At 44.6% G+C, this 16053-nt stretch overlaps 1 protein-coding gene and 1 pseudogene across 1 annotated transcript in view; one reads left to right on the top strand and one right to left on the bottom strand.

Annotated features, from left to right (window-relative positions):
* Nucleotides 1–1574: 1574 nt before the first annotated feature.
* Sbf2 (SET binding factor 2) overlaps nt 1575–16053 on the bottom strand; it is a 352132-nt gene continuing 337653 nt past the window's right edge. The window contains 7 exon segments of the mRNA XM_037211535.1: nt 1575–3055; nt 3695–3826; nt 7112–7199; nt 7733–7926; nt 9113–9217; nt 10331–10564; nt 11885–12012. Coding sequence (XP_037067430.1) covers nt 2957–3055; nt 3695–3826; nt 7112–7199; nt 7733–7926; nt 9113–9217; nt 10331–10564; nt 11885–12012 — 980 coding nt within the window. The 3' untranslated portion in view covers nt 1575–2956.
* Nucleotides 14747–15075, top strand: LOC114697577 (annotated as a pseudogene).

Here is a 16053-nt window from a genome sequence, read left to right as displayed (position 1 = left end):
GACAGAAAGAGGGAGTGGGAATTGTCAGTCTCTGATCTCAGGGGCGGTCAGGTGGCTGGAGTGGTCAGGGTTGACTGGCCATCAGGCTGCTGAGCCACAGCCCTCTTATCTTATGCCCTATGTGATTTCCATTTAATGACCCAGCTTTCTGTCTCCTGTAATAAACTAGCAAATATGTCTCTTTCAGTGCTGTGATTTGCACCAGCAGATTCGTACGTCTAAGGAGAGGGCCTGGTAGCATCCAGATGTATAGGTGATAGTCTCGTGGACTGAGCCCTGCACCCCTGCATCTCTCAAGGGAATTTCTATCAAAACTGAACTGAATTGTTGGACACTTGGGGTAGGACTGGGTGGAAAAATGACATGTATTTGGGGTATCAGAACTAGTGTCTAAAACAAGAAAGCACTAGTCCAAGCCAGGATGTGCTGTATGTGTAAAATACACCCTGGCTTTTGAGGACTTATGGACAAAATATGAAATATTTTATGCCAGTTTCTTTGTATTGATGACTTTCTGAAATAGCATTTTGGATAATGGGTTATATAAAGAATGCCATTAACAATAGGGCAAGGTATGATGGCACATACCCATAAGCCCACTGAGGACATTGCCTGCTTATCAGCCCAGGCTCTTTGACAATGTTTTTATCCTATGATGGTATTATTCAATAACTCTTTAAATCACGACAGAATAACTAAAGTGTCCGTTTTCACAGAGAGAGCTAGCTGTTAGCAGTGGAAGCCCTGGTTCTGGAGTGGAAGGAGTGGGTAGGACTTGAGAGGATGGATGACTTGACTACAGTGAGATCTATGCTAGCAAGACCCAATGGCTGCATCTCCCAGGGCCGCAGCTGGGATCTGCTATAGCCTTGGCTTGTCTGTCCTCCCCCTTTGGTTTGACTGCAGCTATGGAGGGTGTCTCAATACTGACTGTGAATATCGAATCTGCTCAGCCCCTGGTTCCTGTTTCCCTCCAGAATTTCAGGGACACAGTAGGGCATTATGGCAGGTCCTAGGCTGGTCACTGAGGAGGCCTGAGGCCCCTTGGCTGGGTCATATGTACCTGGAGGCTCAAGGAGGGACTAGCACTGCTTGCCCAGGTCTCTGAAGGTCCTGGAGCACTCTTGACCTGCTGAGGCTGAGCTAAGGACCAGCATTTTTTTTTTTTTTTTTTTTTTTGGCAATGTAAGGTAAACTCCGGAAATTTAACCAGAGTGTCATTTAGAATTGAAACCAATTCCTTAACCTAGAAAAGCCTGTGACCCAACAGGTCTTTAATGACTTCTGCCTGTGATCTTTATAATTTGCCATACACCACAGGTGGTGAACTGTGGCCCCAAAGAGGCAGGAGCATGGCCACTAGCAGAGATTACTGGGAAGCAGAGAGGATTGTCCCAGGCTCCCCTAACTGCTGCAGAACGGTGTCCAGGACCCAGAAGCTTGTGGCTGGAGTCTAGTATCTCTGTTGCTTCCCAGGCCCAAATGGGTCACGGTTTCGATGGTCCTGTTCCATGTTGCTCCTGAGTGCTGGACAGTGCAGAATGAGCTTGATTTCACAGTACACAGGAGACATCTTTTCTTAAGAAATAAATTTAATTCTGGGTGGTTAGTGAACTTCAGGCTCGTAAAGCCTTCATGAAAGTTAAAAGAATCCAGTTACAAAAGCAGTAGTGGCCCAGTCTCCAAGGGCTGGAAGGACAATGGGCTCCGTATTTTACAAAGTACAAAAAAGGATTTCATATACAAAGAAAAATACAAATAATGTGCAAAAACTGTTTTCTCAGGTGGCAAATTTATAAAATGAATACGATAAAAAATTCCTTCATTTTTATTTCCCAATTTCTTATATATTAATACAGTTCTATTTTCTAGTGTGTTGATAATTTTTAATTTGAAAACTTGATTTATTTTTAATCTACAAAGTAGTTTTTATTCTTTAAAAAGGGAACAATCTTTTATTACTAAAATCTTATGAATCAGTTTAGTTATTTTTATATTAAATTATAAGCAGGCTATCTGAAAAATCAGGATATAGAAATCATATATACATATTTTGAAATATTAGTTTGGTATTTAACATATTAACATGTCAAAACACATCAATCCGGCCACCAGGGGCCCAGCAGCTGCTCAGGTTCATGGAGGTGAACAGCACCCTTGGGTTCTCGGCTGGAGAAACAGGGTTACTGTAACCAGACAGGGGAAGGCAGTTCTCAGGAGCGGTGCTCTCTGCCTTTGTCCCAGGTGTGTGCTGGCGAGCAGCTGGCCTCGCCTCCAACTCGCTCCTCAGTTAGGAGTTCAATGCCGGTGTGCTTGTTACTTCACAGAAAGCTGTCAAGGGACAGGAGGGACGGGACAGCGCACTGTGTCCTCGGGGACCAGTGGTTTGCAGCAGTGTTCCCTGTACTGGCTCGGGTCTGACCCGGCCACTGTTGCTCTTCCCATGGGAATCCTGCACACTCCCTTTGCCTGCCACTGCAGTGATGTCTCCTGCTGGGAAGCTCCCTGGCAGGGCAGCGTCCATGAAAGCACCTTTTGGCAGCACCAGAGAACCGAACGTCTCAAAGGTGAGGCATAAAAGTAGGTGTGTCGGATGGGAAACATATGCAGGACATGTGATGACCTTTAGAGGGTATGGATTTTTGTTGTCAAAAGTTCTCGAAGGAAATTATGGCCGTGGAGAACAAAAAGGACCTTCATGAGGACTCAGGTAGTAGCTACCTTGCCTAGGAGATGATGGCAGCAAGTTTGGGAGCCTTCTCTGATGCCCAGCCACTTCAATCAAGTTGGAATGATGCTGTGAGGGGGCCTAGGCTCCTCCCCAGCCCTGTGTGACAAGGAACTGTTCCAAGGGGGGTCAGGGTAAGCAGGACCTCAGGCCCTGGGTGACCACTGTCCGCTCCTGTCTGGCAGATGAGTTCCTCTAGCTCTTGTGCTTGGCCAATCATGGGCCACATCAGGCATCAGAGATGCAGCTCTGGATCCTGTCCATCCATTGCTGGGCACTCTGTCCATCCTGGGCACAGAAGTTATAGACACGCTTGCTGGTCTTGAGCTATAGAACCGAATGACAGAGGAGTAAATACAAAGCAGGCTGTTTATGGCTTTGGGTGAGTGGCATCTAGTTCCCTCCTGGTCAGACATAACTGCCTGTTCTAACATCATCTGTCACCGTGAGGTGGGCTGTGGGGTATTCTAAGGGCCATGCAAAAACAGATGACGATCTAGTCCCCGACTAACTGATGCTCAGGAGGAAGCCAGTGTCATCAAGTGGGAGGTCACATTCTCCATCCCTGTACAGGCTGTGGTGCTGCTCAACTGAAAAAAGGGGTGGACCAGTTCCCTCAGAGCTCTGCTGCTGGGCAGGAGAGAGGCCAGAGCTCTGCACCAGCTGGCTCTGAGGCCCTCCCCATCTCCTTCCTCAAAGGCAACTCCAGGAAGACGTCAGCTTTCCTTGTGTTCACTCTGCCTAACTTTCCTCTCCTCACTCCAAAGTGACTGAGTGAGTGACAGTGCTGTAGGAAGGCAGAGGATGAGACAGCCTCTGGGCAGGTGAAAAGGAAAGTCATGGGTTAGTCTGCCACTCACCCAAAGCCATAAAACCCCCATCTCGAGTGACTACCGACTCCTCTAAGGACCTGTAATGTTGGGAGGCGCTGAGAGACATGCAGGAGAACAAGAAAGATGGACTTACATCAAAGAAAGCCTTGTCACTTGTATACTTTGGGGCTCCCATGCTGGGGCTGGCAGGCATAACCATTTCTACTTCAGCCAGATCAATGTGGCCTTTACAGCTCGTGTCTTCCCCCGAGTCATAGTATCGGAGCTAGGACCAGAGAGACAGATGGGCTCAGAAGGGAAATGACATGGCTTTCCACACTGTGTCTGATCACTTTCCTCTGCACCTTGCTTTTCCATGCTAACTCTGCATGGAATAATACCCTAGCATTAACAACACTGGCTGTCTCTTACACATGCCTCTAATCCCAGTACTTGGAGCAGGGGCAGGCGGATCTCTGTGAGTTCAAGGCCAGCCTGGGCTACATACAGAGAAACTCTCTTGAAAAAACAAAAACAATAACAAAACAACAAATTCCTAGACACTGATAAATCACCTACATAAAAATGACCAAAGGACTGCAACCAGCAAGGCACAGGAGAAACACCACCTAGCTACAGACATCTGGAATCTCCTCAGCCTTGTCTGACAAATGAAATTACTGAGAGTCCGCTCTTAGTCTGAGAAATACTACAGTGGCTGGTAATGTCTAGCAAGACACTGAGACTCCCATATGCTGTTACTGGGAACAAAACTTATTAGAAACAATTTAGTGATGTCGGCTAGGATGAATGTTTGTGTCTGGAACCATTTCTCTCTCCTCTGCTTCCCCACAGGAACAGGAAATGCTGTGACCTCCATGGGTACTGCCTTTGTGAGCTCAGCACCGAACACTGGCTCTCGAAGTGACAGCATGGCCATGAGATGGGCACAGGACAAGGAAGGCTCTGAAATGCAGTCGGCTGGCAAGCAGCAGACAGTATAATGGTGCCGAAGAACATCACCGACAGCTCCGAGCTGCCGGCTCTGTGGCTGTTAGAGCTTTATGAGCTGTTAAAGTTTGGCACAATAACCATGTATTCCTTTGGAATAAGAAGAAATGAAGTATTTTAAAAGCTGAAGAGCTTGCTGGTGAGAGCCTTCTTGGCCTAGCCCTGCTTCCTTCCAGTGTGCACAGCAGGACTGTGATTGGCATTTCCATTCCTGTGGCTCTTGACCCACCCCCACCCCAGGCATGGTATGAGCAGGACTAAATGGAAAAACTAGATATCTTCCATGCTAAAGAAATCCAGAAGATGGTAAGAATACAAGTATCATTTGATATAATTTTAAATTATAGGAAAATCATGATTTTTTTCCTATGTTATATTTAGTGGTTCAATGGAACTTTTCTACACAGTGAAGGGTCTATGATTTCAAGGACACTGCTGTTTTAAAGTACAGCTCTAAAAGGGCTTCTATTTGTATATTTGAAAATCTCAATATTCTTAAGGGTCAGCAAACAAAAAACCAACAAAGCCCCTGAATCAGAGAAGGTGGCCCCACACCAGTCTTGCTCTGGAAGGATCCTCTTGATGCTGTCCTACGGGAGTGCTGTCAGGGCACAGGCTACAGCAGTGGTGGTTCTCAACCTGTGAGTTGTGACCTCCTTGGGGGTTGCATAATAGATATTTACATTACAAGCTGTAACAGTAGCAAAATTACAGTTCCGAAGTAGCAACAAAAATAATTGTATGGTGGGGGTCACCATAACGTGAGGAACTGTATTAAAGGGTGCAGCATTAGGAAGGTTGAGAACCACTGTCTTAGGTCCTTCCTGATATACTCTGCATTTTGACCACAGCCAAGTCGGCCTGAACAAAGGTTTCACTTCTCTTGCAAATGAAGGGTGTTCGCGGCAGAAGGTTTGGATAAGAGTCCCTTGAGATTACAGGAGCAAAGAGCTGGAAGTTTAACCTGTAGCAGCGAGGACAAAGAGTAAAGCATGCCAAGGAGTTCATAAGTTAGAGTGAAGGTCTAAACTAGCCTGCTGTGAATCCCAGGGCTGGGTGTGCACCTCCACTCCCAATGCTCCCATCTTTGAAGAATAGCACTTCCTTGCTAAATAACCAGTACAGTGAGGTAGAGTCCAAAAAATGGTGGATAAATCTGTCATAACTGGATGTTTTCTGCAGCAAAGATGGACAGCTGTACCCTGGGAGGGAAGGTGGCACCTAGCTCATATGTGCATGCAACAGGCTAATGCTCCCAGATGCTTCCAGACCTGAGTGTTAAAGAGGAGACATTTACCTTAGTTATCAGGGAAATGCAAATCAAAACAACTCTGAGATACCACCTTACACCTGTCAGAATGGCTAAATCAAAAACACTGAAGACAGCTTGTGCTGGAGAGGATGTGGAGCAAGGGGAACACTCCTCCACTGTTGGTGGGAGTGCAAACTTGTACAATCACTCTGGAAATCAGTATGGCGGTTTCTCAGAAAATTGGGAATCAATCTACCTTAAGACCCAGCCATACCACTCTTGGGCATATACCCAAGGAATGCTCAATCATACCACAAGGGCACATGCTCAGCTATGTTCATAGCAGCACTATTTATAATAGCCAGAACCTGGAAACAACTTAGATACCCCTCAACTCAAGAATGGATTAAGAAAATGTGGTACATATACACAATGGAGTACTACTCAGCAGAGAAGAACAATGACATCATGAAATTTGTAGGAAAATGGATGGAACTAGAAAATATCATCCTGAGTGATGTAACCCAGACTCAGAAGGACAAACATTGTATGTGCTCACTCATAAGTGGATACTAGATGTAAAGCAAAGGATAACCAGACTGCAACCCACAGATCCAGGAAGGCTACCTAGCAGGGAGGACCCTAGGATGACTGTGGCTTATAAGATGATTTGGTTTTGCCCAATAACTGGGCATGCTTTAGTGAAACATTTCACTATTAGGATAAGAATTTGTACTGTATCAAGCTGATGAAAGGATATGCTGGCTGTACTTTCTGGAGGGGGGGGGCTAAATCTTTTTAGATTATGGATTAGCCTATAGAAAAATGTCTGCTGTAATCAAACAGTGAAGGGGAAGATGAATAGGAATCTCATACAACTTAACTAAAAGCTCTCTGAACAGATGAAGATAGGTTTCTTCTGTATCTCAGAATCTAATCAATATTTATATGTATAATTCAGCTATTTGGCTTAAAAAGCCTTATTAGGAAATGTTATCATTTTTACTATTTTCTACAGAGAAAATATTTTCCAGTTCCAAATAAAAAAAATAATAAATTTAAAAAGAATGAAAAAAAAAAAAAAGAGGAGACATTTATGCATTAAGAGTGCTAGTGTTCTGAACATGCTGGGTTCTGGGTAGAGGCTACTTTAAAATTTCCTCCCAACAATTACTGCCAGGGACATTTTGGGCCTTGGAAGAGCCACCCTCTACAAAGGTGAAGCCCTAGGTGACCATGCTGTGTGTGAGAAATACATAAGCAGGGCTTGTGATGAGCCCAGACAGGAGTAGTTTCTTCAGGTCTTACCTGGTGTTTCGTTACATCTAAAACAAACCAACGGGGTTTCCACCCCTTCAGCAAAGCTCCTCTTTTGTACAGCGTTCCTTCAAAGGATCTAGAAGAAAGGGCAACAAGACAGTTTATTCTGACTTCGTTACAGAATCAAACAGACGGCCTTCTGTTTGTCAGGTTTCTGTCTCCCTAATGAGCTCTCCCAGGAGTTCTGGCCCTAGCCCTTTGGAGCCTGACTCCTTCTGCTGGGACCACCACACTCCCCTGTGTATCTACGAATTCTTGGTTTCCATGCTTTCTGCTATGCCAGGAGTGCTGAAACACCAAGGAGAAACAGAGCTGGAAAGAGAAGTCTGAAGATGCTGTGAGAGACACTAGCATGTCTTTGGCATTCTAGTTTATGTGAGTAAACTCCTTTTTCTTTTGCCAGGATGAGTGGGATTTCTGATGTGTGCCACTGAAAAAGTATTGCCTGACACACATTCTCTCAAATATTGACACCCCCCGCCCAAGAACCATCTAAACAAAGCATTTAAGAAAAACAAAAACCCACAGAATGAAAGCAAATCCATCTCAAGTCTGACAGGCTATTTGCCCAGGGCTGGCTGAGGCCCTGTCAGGACCCAGCAATGTCACCTGTTCTCATCGTTCTTGGATGTGTACTGGCTGTAAAGCGTGGCTGCCCTGTGCTCTACGCCATTGGACGGGGCGACGGTGGCATTCTGATCCTCGCCAGTGCTGTGGTCCAGTGGGTGCAGCACAGGCCTCTTCTGATAAGAAGGCACGTTGGTAGACACAAGTCCTGGGGACCCCGATGAGTATCTTTGGGACTGAAAGACAGAACAGGGCTAGGACAGTTTCCCAGAAGCTTAGGGATTGGCTGATAATTTCATTTATACAAATGTATCTCAGGGTGAAAACTGACTAGTGAGCGAACACATGTCAAACATTTATCCTTTTTTTTTTTTTTTTTAATGAAAAGTAGAAACAACCTAATACCCATTATTTGGGGACTGGTAAAAAAATAAACAACTGTTATGCCTTTGCAATGGAGCTCTAGACAACAACCAAAATCATGCAAACAAATAGCATGTATGCCAACAAGAAGGCAGGTTTTCAAATATCACATACAATAAATCTCGTATTTCTAGGTTATACATTGTGGGTAATTTTCATCTCTTGGTAACCTGTGAACTGTTATTTTAAAAATGAAAGTAGGATGTATATCATTAAAAAAATCTAGAAACAACTTTATTTTTCTGGGGTAAAAGGCCACAGGTGGATGATGATGCTTTATGCCCAAGTGGCAATAGTTCCTGCACAGCTACGTGAAGGTAAGATGGAGCCCAGAGGCCCTTGCATCAAGGGCCGGCCTTCTTCTCAGGCCACTGGTCTTGTCTCTCCTCCCTGAAATGCTCCTCAGAACACTCATGCAACCTGGCTTCCCTGTGCTGGGCTGGGAGTCAGTCTGCAGTGGCTGGGAGTGGCGGCCCTGCCAGTCAGTAGCTGTGAGACTTCTCTGCGTTCCTCCTTGTGCACGAGGTACAAAGCGTGCTCACTGTGGCCTGCACAGGGCTCAGTCCCCTAGGCATATCATATGCTTGATAACTGTTTCTAGTAACAGGAATAGGAACTGGGGGACGAGAAAGAGGAAGCAAACAGAAAAGGAAGTTTGGGAAACAGAAAGTAGTTTAGGTTGTCATCTTAGAATATTTCTCTTTGCTTGTTTCTCTGGAGCAAACATGGGCTTGGCATTCCCTGTGCTTTGTGGAAGGCCAACAGAGACCACAGTGGCACCAAGATAGAGAACCCGTAATTTCCTCTGGACTCAGTGCCTGAGACATGTGCATTATGTCACTGTGGGGAGTGAGACATTCAGGAAGCATTTGGTCATCTGGAACGTTCTGCATTGAACCCTCAGGGCATGACCCTTCTCTACCATTTTCTCTGGGTCATGGGCTGTGGGCTCCATCTGACCTAGCACTTTCCAAAGCTCAGGGGGCTTTGCCAACTCACATGGTCTGTTCTTGGCTCCTCCTTAAGGTCCGTGGTTACTTTATCCCATAGCTGGTGCCATTTCTCAGGAGTTTGGTTCAATTTATGCTCCAATTTTTCAATTTCCTGCAAAGAAATGAAAAGGACAGTTTTGACAGATGAGTATTTTACAAAAGGTAGAGTGTGCCTGGAGATACAGGTTTCCTCTGTCCTGGGCCCAGATGAGCAGCGTGGCTAGAGTAGAGCTGGATTTGATGATTTATTAGGACTCAGCAGGGATTTTTTTTTTTTTTTTTTTTAAAACAGACTGAGTTAAATAATAAGCCATGGAGTGTGTGTCTCAGACACCTTCTTCACTCTTGGACAGCCTATGGGAAATCTGATGACTAAAGCGAAAGGCCTACCGTGGGCCTATGTCCCAACCCTAATGGCTGAAGCAGTTAAGAAGTTTTTCTTGACAGAGAAGCCCTCAACTTTGGTGACTCAAACCAGATGTGCAAAGAATGAACTAAGGGATGCTCATGAAAATGATTCCCTCTGACAGGTTCTGAGACAGCCATCACTGCAGCATAGTCTTCCTGGCTTGGAAACAGAGGGGACTCTTTATCAACTGTCTGACCCACATCAGAACCCAAAGCTGTCCCAGTGGCTACTGCCAGGATGGCTCACTCCAGAATCTGTCTTGCATAACGTGTCCCATCAGGCCATCAGCTACCCATATTTCTAACAAAGGGAAGTAAAGCACCCACAAAAGCCATTGCCTAGGCCTAATTCCAACAGCCTAGGCAGGCAACGCTGCTGGGAAGGCATCAGAAGGGAAACTGCTGTTTTCTCAGCTGCTTCTTTGTAGCACTTTTTTTTTTTTTTTTTTTTTTTTTTTGGTTGTTTGAGACAGGGTTTCTTTGTGTAGCTTTGGTGCCTGTCCTGGATCTCACTGTGTAGATCAGGCTAGCCTCGAACTCACAGAGATCCACCTGGCTCTGCCTCCCGAGTGTTGGGATTAAAGGAGTGTGCCACCGCTGCCTGCATGCAAAGCCACTTTTATGGGTATCTTTGCCAATCATTAAGTGTGGTGCCCACTGCTGCACAGAATCAAGGCTGGATTCTTCAGATTCAAAGTGTTAACGAAGACAGAGCCCAGAGTAAGGGAGCCATTATAGATAGGAGTATGCAAGGCAGGCTAAGCTGTTCTCTTGGGGCCCTAGTGCCTGTGGGTATGTCTACACATTGCTGACTTACACTGAAAAGTCTGGTGAGGGCATCTGGCTGGCTGCAGCTGATGTCATCATAGCATGGCCACACTGTTCTCCTTTGACTCTGGGGCCCAACTCCTCCAGCTATATCCGATTCTTCAGAGGGAAAATGCTTGGGGGTCAGCATCATCCAGTCGTATGAAGGACCTGCAGACAGAGTCTCCTCTGTGTAGTAATCCCACTTCTTGAGACTGGAGACATTTACATTAGGCTTCAGGGCCTGTTTAAAGAGAATTCTGAAATGTAATTTTCTCTCAACCCTGAAGTGTTTACTGCCAGGCCAGCCCCCTACATTTGCAGGGTGCAGAGCAAATTTATAAATTTCACCTAAATATTTCAAACTTCTACATCAAGAGAGCATTAAATAAAACATGTTTACCCTCTTTGCCCAACAAATGTAACTTCCTAATGATTTGGAAGGTCAGATTCAAATAAAGTGCTCTTGGGTTCCTCATAATTCTATACTATGAAGTAGTGACACAGGGGGAGATGGGTCCCCAGCTCACAGGTCTTGGTTTAACCTCCTCCTCCCCCCACCCTGACCTCACACCAACATTTGTGTATACCCTAGGCCACAAAGTCAAACTCTGCTCATTCCATGTCAGGCAGCTACTTGGTTCCTCTGGGCCTTGGGACTTGGGCAAGTAGACTGGTGAGTGGCTTGGGTTCAGACCAGGGATGTGGAGTAACCAGAGCAAAGATTAGATGAGGAGAGGCCACCTAAAAATGAGCATTTGGTTTCTTGGTGAAGGTCTCACCAGAGAAAGGCCAGAGTTCTAATGCATGGTCCAGGGCAGGGACCTCTGCATCCCCTAAGTACTGAAGTTCTGCTTATCAAACCTACCCAGCCCCCAAATATTTGATTTATGTATGGTATAAAACAGTTCCCATCTAGTAATTTTATTGATGTTTATGAGATAGTCTTGCTATGCAGTCCTGGCTGGCCTCAAACTTGTGATTCTCCTGCTTTCTATCACTCAAGTGATAGGACTAGAGGCATGTGCCACCACACTGAGCCCCAGGAGTAATTTAAAAGATGAAATTATGGGCTGGAGACAGGGTTTAGCTGTTAAGATCTGAGTTCACAGCAGGTCAGGCAGTCAAACCTGCCTGTTGCAAGCCTAGGTCATGCAGATGACATGACCAAGCCTTGCTGCCCCGTCCTCTGGCATAAATATGACATATCTGCCATAATGTCAGTGCTTCCCGAGGCCCTTCCACAGGTTTACTATACATTAAAGCATTGAAGATTTGTCAGCTGTGGCCTGGCGTGGTGACACATCTTTATTCTACACAGGTAAAATTGCTTTGTTTTGATTGTACTGACATTACCTCTTCTAAGTTTCAGAGACTAGCTCCTAGTATTTGCATCAAGCATTTAGTGAACAGTCTCCATTTCCATTACAACCCAAACCTAGGCCATCTTAAACTTTTAAATACCTTTGGTCTGAAACCTCATCAGATGTTTACATATACTGAAATGAAGAGAAACTTTTCTACAAAACCTTCAGACGATAAGACCCAGGTGACTTCACTCTACCTCTGTTTCCACTGGTGAATATAAGTAATTGAAGAAGATGGGGCTCCGCTTGTGCATCTTGTCAATGCACTCCCAAATACAAACTCCTTTCTTGGCATGCTTGTCACCTTTATCATCAAATAAAGTTCCTGAAATTAAAAAAACCCATCAAAATGGAGAGAAATTGAAATTTTGTCTAAAAGTACGAATCATAGAAGAGGAAAAAGTGAAATTCTTAAGTCTCTGAAATCAGCAGCAAATGTACAGAAATCTCAAGAGCTAACTGCCAACAGAAACAGGGACAAGCAGGTCAAGCCTTCAGGAAATGTGGGACAGGGTCTTGGCAGGGCTGTCCCACTCATGTCCTGCTTCTGAATGTATAGCCACAAAGGAGACAGGCTATACATTTCTTAAGAGAAAATGGACTTATTAACTGATGCAACTCAGTTGAAAATGTAATTTTATGCTTCTTTAAAAAACTTGTTTATTATGGAACTCGCTGAGCGTCATGGACTCAGAGCTGCTTGTAGCTGGAGAGCTTCTTTCCAGGTCCCACCAAGCCCCTGCAGTCTGTCAGACAACCCACGTATAAAATAATCACTCAGGCATCACCATCCCTGACCTCAAACTCTACTATAGAGCTATAGTAATAAAAACAGCTTGGTACTGGTATAAAAACCGACACACGGACCAATGGAATCGAATTGAAGACCCTGACATTAATCCATGCACATATGAACACCTGGTTTTTGACAAAGGAGCCAAAACTATACAATGGAAAAAAAGAAAGTATCTTCAACAAATGGTGCTGGCATAACTGGATCTCAATATGTAAAAGATTACAAATAGATCCATATCTGTCACCATGCACAAAAGTCAAGTCCAAGTGGATCAAAGACCTACACATAAATCCAGTTACACTAAACTTAATAGAAAAGAAAGTAGGAAGCACTCTTGAACTCATTGGCACCGGAGACCATTTCCTAAATAAAACACCAACAGCACAGACCCTGAGCACAACAATTAATAAATGGGACCTCGAAACTGAGAAGCTTTTGCAGGGCAAAAGACACAGTCAATAAGACAAAAAGACAGCGTACAGAATGGGAAAAGATCTTCACCAACCCCACATCTGACAGAGGCTTGATCTCCACAGTATATAAAGAACTCAAGAAACTAGACATCAAAATACTGAACAGTCCAATTAAAAAATGGGCTAAAGAGCTAAACAGAGAATTCACAAAACAAGAAATACAAATGGATGAAAGACATTTAAAGAAATGCTCAACATCCTTAATCATCAGAGAAATGCAAATCAAAACGACTCTGAGATACCACCTTACACCTGTCAGAATGGCTATGATCAAAAACACTGAAGACAGCTTGTGCTGGAGAGGATGTGGAGCAAGGGGGAACACTCCTCCACTGTTGGTGGGAGTGCAAACTTGTACAATCACTCTGGAAATCAGTATGGCGGTTTCTCAGAAAATTAGGAATCGAACTACCTCAAGACCCAGCCATCCCACTCTTGGGCATATACCCAAGGAATGCTGATTCATACCATAAAGATACATGCTCAGCTATGTTCATAGCAGCACTATTTGTAATAGCCAGAACCTGGAAACAACCTAGATGCCCGTCAACGGAAGAATGGATGGAAAAAATGTGGTACATATACACAATGGAATACTACTCAGCAGAGAAAAACAATGAAAGCATGAAATTCGCAGGCAAATGGATGGAACTAGAAAAAATCATCCTGAGTGAGGTAACCCAAACCCAGAAAGACAGTCATGGTATGTACTCCCTCATAAGTGGATTCTAGATATAAAATAAAGAACAATCAGACCACAACCCATAGAACCATGAAGGCTATATATATAGCATGGAGGTCCCTAGAATGACTGTGGCTTATAATAAATTTCGGTTTTACTCAATTATTGAAAAAAAAAATAGCCAAATGAATGGAAACACATGAACTATGAACCAAAGGCTGAGGGGCCCCCAGCTGGATCAAGCCCTCTGAATAGGTGTGACAGTTGATTGGCTTGATCAGTTTGGGAGGCAAATAGACAGTGGGGCCAAGTCCTGTGCTCATTGCATGAGTTGGCTGTTTGAAACCTGGAGCTTATGCAGGGACACTTGGCTTAGGCTGGGAGGAAGGGACTGGACCTGCCTGGACTGAGTCTACCAGGTTGATCGCAGTCCTGGGGGAGGATTTGCCCTGGAGGAGGTGGGAATGGGGGGTGAGCTGGGGGTAAGGGGAGGGGGTGGGAGGGGGGAGAATAGGGGAACCCTTGGCTGATATGTAGAACTGAATGGTATTGTAAAATAAAATAAATAAAAAAAAATAATCACTCAGACGCTCATATTACTTATAAACTGTATGGCCGTGGCAGGCTTCTTGTTATCTACTTTTTTTTTTTTTTTAAATCTTAAATTAACCCAATTTTATAAATCTATACCTTGCCACATGGCTTGTGGCTTACCAGCATCTTCACATGCTGCTTGTCATGGTGGCAGCTGGCAGTATCTCTCTGTCTCAGCCTTCCACTTCCCAGAATTTTTTTCTCTCCTTGTCCTACCTATACTTCCTGCCTGGCTACTGGCCAAACAGCATTTTATTTATACAGAGCATTATCCACAGCACTGGAAAGTTTTCTCTCCAGGTCCCGCCAAGTCCTGACAGTCCCTTAGCCCATTTATAAAATAAACATACAGACGCTTACATTATTTAAACTGCTTGGCCATTAGCTCAGGCTTATCATTGTTTAGCTCTTACTCTTACATTTAGCCCATTTTTATTAATCTATATTTTGTCATGTGGCTCGTGGCTTATTGGTACCTTACATCTTCCTTGTCCTGGCAGCAGCTGCAGTCTCCCCCTCTGACTTCCTGTTCCCTCAGCTGCTGGATGGGTCCGAGAAGGCAGAGGTGGAGGAAACACTCAAGAGACTTCAGAGCCAGAAAGGAGTGCAGGGAATCATCGTGGTGAACACGGAAAGCATTCCCATCAAGAGCACCATGGACAATGCCACTACTACACAATGTGCCAACCTCATGTACACATCTTGAAGGCATAGAGTACTGTGAGTGAAATTGACCCCCAGAATGATCGAACCTTCCTTCGAATTCACTCCAAGAAAAATGAAATTATGGTTGCACCAGATAAAGACTATTTCCCGATTGTGATTCAGAATCCAACTGCATAACTGAATTAAGCCACTGTCTTGGCTTCTTGCTTCATTTCCTTAATTTAACATCCCCCAGAATAATAGTGTTAATCATGTCAGTGGGTACAGGGTGGTTGCCCGAGAGCCCACATAGACCATGCCATTGATCACTGGTAGCTCTGCCCACTCCAACAAGGAGTGTCTCTGGTGATCCAGTCAGTTCTCATTTCCAGGCTTATGATAAGCCCACACACAGCTTCCTTCTGACCTTCAGTTCACTATGTCACCCTTGGAAAGCCTATTTTTTTCTTTAACTAAAAATAACTTCAAAATTAAAAAAAAACTTGTTTATTATGAAGCAATTGAAAGCATATTCTTGGTTAAAAGTTTACTTGTACTATAAATGATAGTCATAGAAACTCTGAAAGACAGAGGTTGTGTTCTGTTTCCTTGATACATGAACTTAGATTCTGATACCACCCCATCCCACCCCCAGGGTTTCTCTGTGTAGCCCTGGCTGTCCTGGAATTCACTCTGTAGATCAGGCTGGTCTTGAACTCAGATTCACCTGCCTCTGCCTCCCTATGGACCACCATGCCTGGCTGCGTATTCTGTGTTCTTAATGGAGTTGGGGGGTTGAATACGCTAGGGTGAGGCAAGAGCAAGTCCTGGAAAGGCACTGCTACTTTGCTTTGTATGAAGTGATCCTGTTAAAAGTTAACTTTTTCTCACAAGAGACTGCCTCAGGCCCAAGGCTATACAAAGTCCTGTAACCCACAGGCCCCAAGAATAACTCTTTCCTTTCTGTGTTTTTCTTCCTTCTCTCTCACAGCTTCACTAGGGAAGACGCACCCTGGAGGCTATGATAGACTTTAGACAGGAGAATGAGGGAGGGTACAAGAGGGAGCCCTCTGTGTCTTAGGACACACTTTTCCATCTGGTGCTACACAGTGATTGGAAGCATGGACAATGGACTTTTCTTACACTATCCAGATGACTGTCTTAGAGTAACATGTA

The sequence above is a fragment of the Peromyscus leucopus genome, chromosome 1 (genome assembly GCF_004664715.2).
Source record: "Peromyscus leucopus breed LL Stock chromosome 1, UCI_PerLeu_2.1, whole genome shotgun sequence".
NCBI classification, from domain to species: domain Eukaryota; kingdom Metazoa; phylum Chordata; class Mammalia; order Rodentia; family Cricetidae; genus Peromyscus; species Peromyscus leucopus.
The sequence above is the reverse complement of the archived record's forward strand: the minus strand, read 5'-3'. Positions and strand labels throughout refer to the sequence as shown.